We start from the raw sequence: 3,046 nt of genomic DNA, 5'->3' as shown, positions 1-3,046 counted from the left end.
CACCCTTTAGTGCTTCGGACAGCAGAGTACAACCTCCATTATTCAAGATTCCAAAGCCGCAAGTAGCGCAATTTCAAGCAGTCCGAGACAGCGCTCCGGGCAGATTTCGGGTCAATTTATTCAAAAGTCAAGCATTCTAGTCCTAGATCGGCGTCCTAATTCGAGTCTGCATATGCATAGCAAAAGTTGAATATACTTTGACCTGCGCTTTTCCTAAACCAAAAAACCTCAGTCAAAGTGGGGGCTTATAGTGGGTATATACACCCGAAAAAATGGGCAAATTTTTTCAAATTTTTGCAAATTCCTCATGCATGCATATAGCTACAAATTTCAAAGGCACACACAACGCATACAAGTTCAAATTTTCAAATATACAAAAACCAATCTTCAAAATTCCAAACCAATTCAAGGTCAAAACCATACAACCATACAAAATTCAAGTTCCAAACCGTACAAATCCATACAAATACCATCCATACAAAAAATCAAACCAACGCAAGCTGGAATTCACTACCATGCAGGATCAGTCGGAGTCATCATCAGCCGTAATGTCAACCACAGTCTCTTTACTCCTGTTGCGGCTCCGGTAACGCTCCAGATCCCGATCCAGCTCTGTCCCAGGGGTACCAGGCTCCTGCTCCGAGATACGAAGAGTGCCAGGAGAAGGACAAACTCCCTACTGAGGGGAAGGGTACTGATAAGGCGCCAGCATCGCCATGAACTGGTGCGGTGCCCCAAACATCTGAGCCTGACGCATCCTCTCCACCTCCGACCAGTAAACCCAAGCATCCGCACCCTAAGGCTGAGGACCGCTCCCTCCGAAGTTGTAACCAGGAGGAGGAACAAAAGGCCTCGAACTGCTCGCACCCCCAAAAGAATGCCTGGTGGGATCAGCATATACAAAGGGGCAGCTCCCCTATCAGCATCAGAATGCCTCTGAAAAGTACCAGCACGGGACCCCTGTCTCAGATCCAAGCTTGGTCCTTCCTGCCTCAACGAAGTCTCCGCTTGGGGCTCCCTGTCGACGGAACCTCTGCGACCTCGACGACGCTTCTATACAAAGTACAAATTTGAAGAATCAACATCCAAGTTGTGGTTTGTTAAAATACAAATTTTGAAGTCAAGGAAAGCACCTCTCCGTCCCGGCCAGAAAGCTTCTGGGTCAGCTTGGCACAATGCCTCTTCAAAGAATCAATCATAAGCATCCAGCGATGCTCTCCCACCCAAGGTGCCTGCATACAAAATTCAAGATCAATTTCCAGATACAAGATTACAATCAAGTTTCAAGCAAATACAACAGTACTTACAGCTGCATAATGTTCGGGTACAGCATCATACGATCTCCGGTGCGGAGGAGAAGCTACAAGAATGGTCACCTCCACCTGTTCCCCGCCTGAGTTCTCATATCGGATGACCCTATCAGCAAAGGGAATGTCCTCAGGATCAACCTCCTCCTCCTGCAAACAATCAAACCATCATACAAGAATACAAGAATACAGGAATACAAGATACAAGATTCAAAGGCTCACCGGCAGTACGAAGCGTACAGGTGGAGCAAGCCTCCCCAGAAGGTCCTCAAAACGGCCCCTCCTATCTACAAAGTTCTCCCAAGGGAGACAAACAGCATCACCCCTAGCAGTCAAATAGAGCTGGGCGAGTTCATCGCCTGGAACCAACATGGACCGCGGTGGGTCCTTAGGGACAAGCCTGTCCCCCGTACTGTGCTGAAGGGACACGCGCTCCCCCAAGTACCACATATGGTGATACACGCCCGGGAGCAAGACCCGCCGCAAAGACAAGAAATGGGCCCGAGCGGCCGAAACAGGTATAGGCGCGTCAGCAAAAGGACGCCAAATCACCTACAGAGCAGACAATTAAGGCAACTATACAAATACAAATACAAATACAAGAGAACAAAACAGTACAAGAGTTTACCTCACTGACGGGTAAGACCCGCCAAGCTATGCGGGAGGCCGACAGAGGCACCCTCCTGCACACCTCTCTTATCCAAGAGGCAGCATACGGGTGGGAGAGCATCCAAATCTTTCAAAAAGTAGACAAAGCATCAGTCAAATTCGGGAAGTGCTTGTACATCCAAATCTTTCAAAAAGTCGGGAAGTGCTTGTACATCCAAATCTTTCAAAAAGTAGACAAAGCATCAGTCAAATTCAAGATACAAGCATACAAGTACAAGATACAAAGTACAAGGAGTCCCATATACCTCCAGCACACTCCACAAAGCATCAATGCTCGGTTCACCCTCGGGCGCAGTCGGAGAGGCCCATTTCATGTCATACAAGAGTTGGCCGTATGCCATACCACCCAAGTTGAGGCTCGAAACAGCCCTCAAATCCTGCAAAGCTGTCAAGAAGCCGATGTGCACCCGGCTGTTCTTGCTTGGGGCCATCACTCTGCTCACCAGAGCCAAGAGGAAAAGCCGAACCCTCTGCTCCGCTGATATGCCGACTTTAGGGGGGTTTTTTGTTTCCCGTTTCGTACAAGGGGGGTTTTAGGAGGCCGGCCGGCTCGTTTAGAGAACCGTTTGAATTTTTGCACCTCGAAGGAGTCGCCACCAAACTTTATTTAAGGTCTTGTTTGGAAAGACCGCAAATGACTCTACTTTTGGATAAGGCCTTGAATCCTTGAAACAGATGGGTGAGATCCGAGCTCGGGAACGAAAATGCTTATTCGGCGAGCTTTAGAAATATTCAAGTACGTTGGCACAACATTAGTTCGAAAATAACCCCTAGATTAGACTATGTGGGTTTGAATTTTAGAGTAAAATAGAATTTCTAATTGTACGGTGGTCACTTTGCTTTAAAGATTGATTTAAGGAATCTAAGGCCGGTTTGTCCAAAAATATCTTCGTTAAGCGTCATGTAACCTTTGTATTTTGTTGTATTTAGCATGTTGGTGATGAAAGCGATAAAGCACATAAAGCAACATCACAATACTAAATAAAGTGCGGAATTAGTAAATACAAGACCCCCTAGAAAAGGAACTAGGGAGTGGGTCCACATTGCCTAGAAATGGACTAGGCAAGTAA

The 3,046-nt window shown here is 46.9% G+C and overlaps 1 protein-coding gene across 1 annotated transcript; it reads right to left on the bottom strand.

Annotated features, from left to right (window-relative positions):
• Nucleotides 1-376: 376 nt before the first annotated feature.
• Nucleotides 377-2,110, bottom strand: LOC130459297 (uncharacterized). The gene is made up of 5 exons (XM_056826564.1): nt 1,936-2,110; nt 1,530-1,859; nt 1,308-1,457; nt 1,134-1,232; nt 377-1,053 (listed from the first exon to the last, which is right to left on the bottom strand). The coding sequence occupies exons 1-5, from the start codon at nt 2,035-2,037 to the stop codon at nt 511-513; spliced, it is 1,224 nt and encodes a 407-aa protein (XP_056682542.1). The 5' UTR covers nt 2,038-2,110; the 3' UTR covers nt 377-510.
• Between the last annotated feature and the right edge of the window lie 936 nt (nt 2,111-3,046).

This window comes from Spinacia oleracea, chromosome 4 (genome assembly GCF_020520425.1).
Source record: "Spinacia oleracea cultivar Varoflay chromosome 4, BTI_SOV_V1, whole genome shotgun sequence".
Taxonomy (NCBI): Eukaryota; Viridiplantae; Streptophyta; class Magnoliopsida; order Caryophyllales; family Amaranthaceae; genus Spinacia; species Spinacia oleracea.
This window is presented reverse-complemented; position numbering and strand designations above follow the sequence as displayed.

Bases quoted from the DNA above. Each gene is read 5' to 3' on its own strand.
- LOC130459297 (XM_056826564.1), bottom strand. From the start codon at position 2,037: ATGCTCTCCCACCCGTATGCTGCCTCTTGGATAAGAGAGGTGTGCAGG. The intron at 1,233-1,307 runs GTAAGTACTGTT...TTTTGTATGCAG, and splicing joins TACCCGAACATTATGCAGCT to GCACCTTGGGTGGGAGAGCA. The intron at 1,054-1,133 runs GTGCTTTCCTTG...TACTTTGTATAG, and splicing joins TTTCTGGCCGGGACGGAGAG to AAGCGTCGTCGAGGTCGCAG.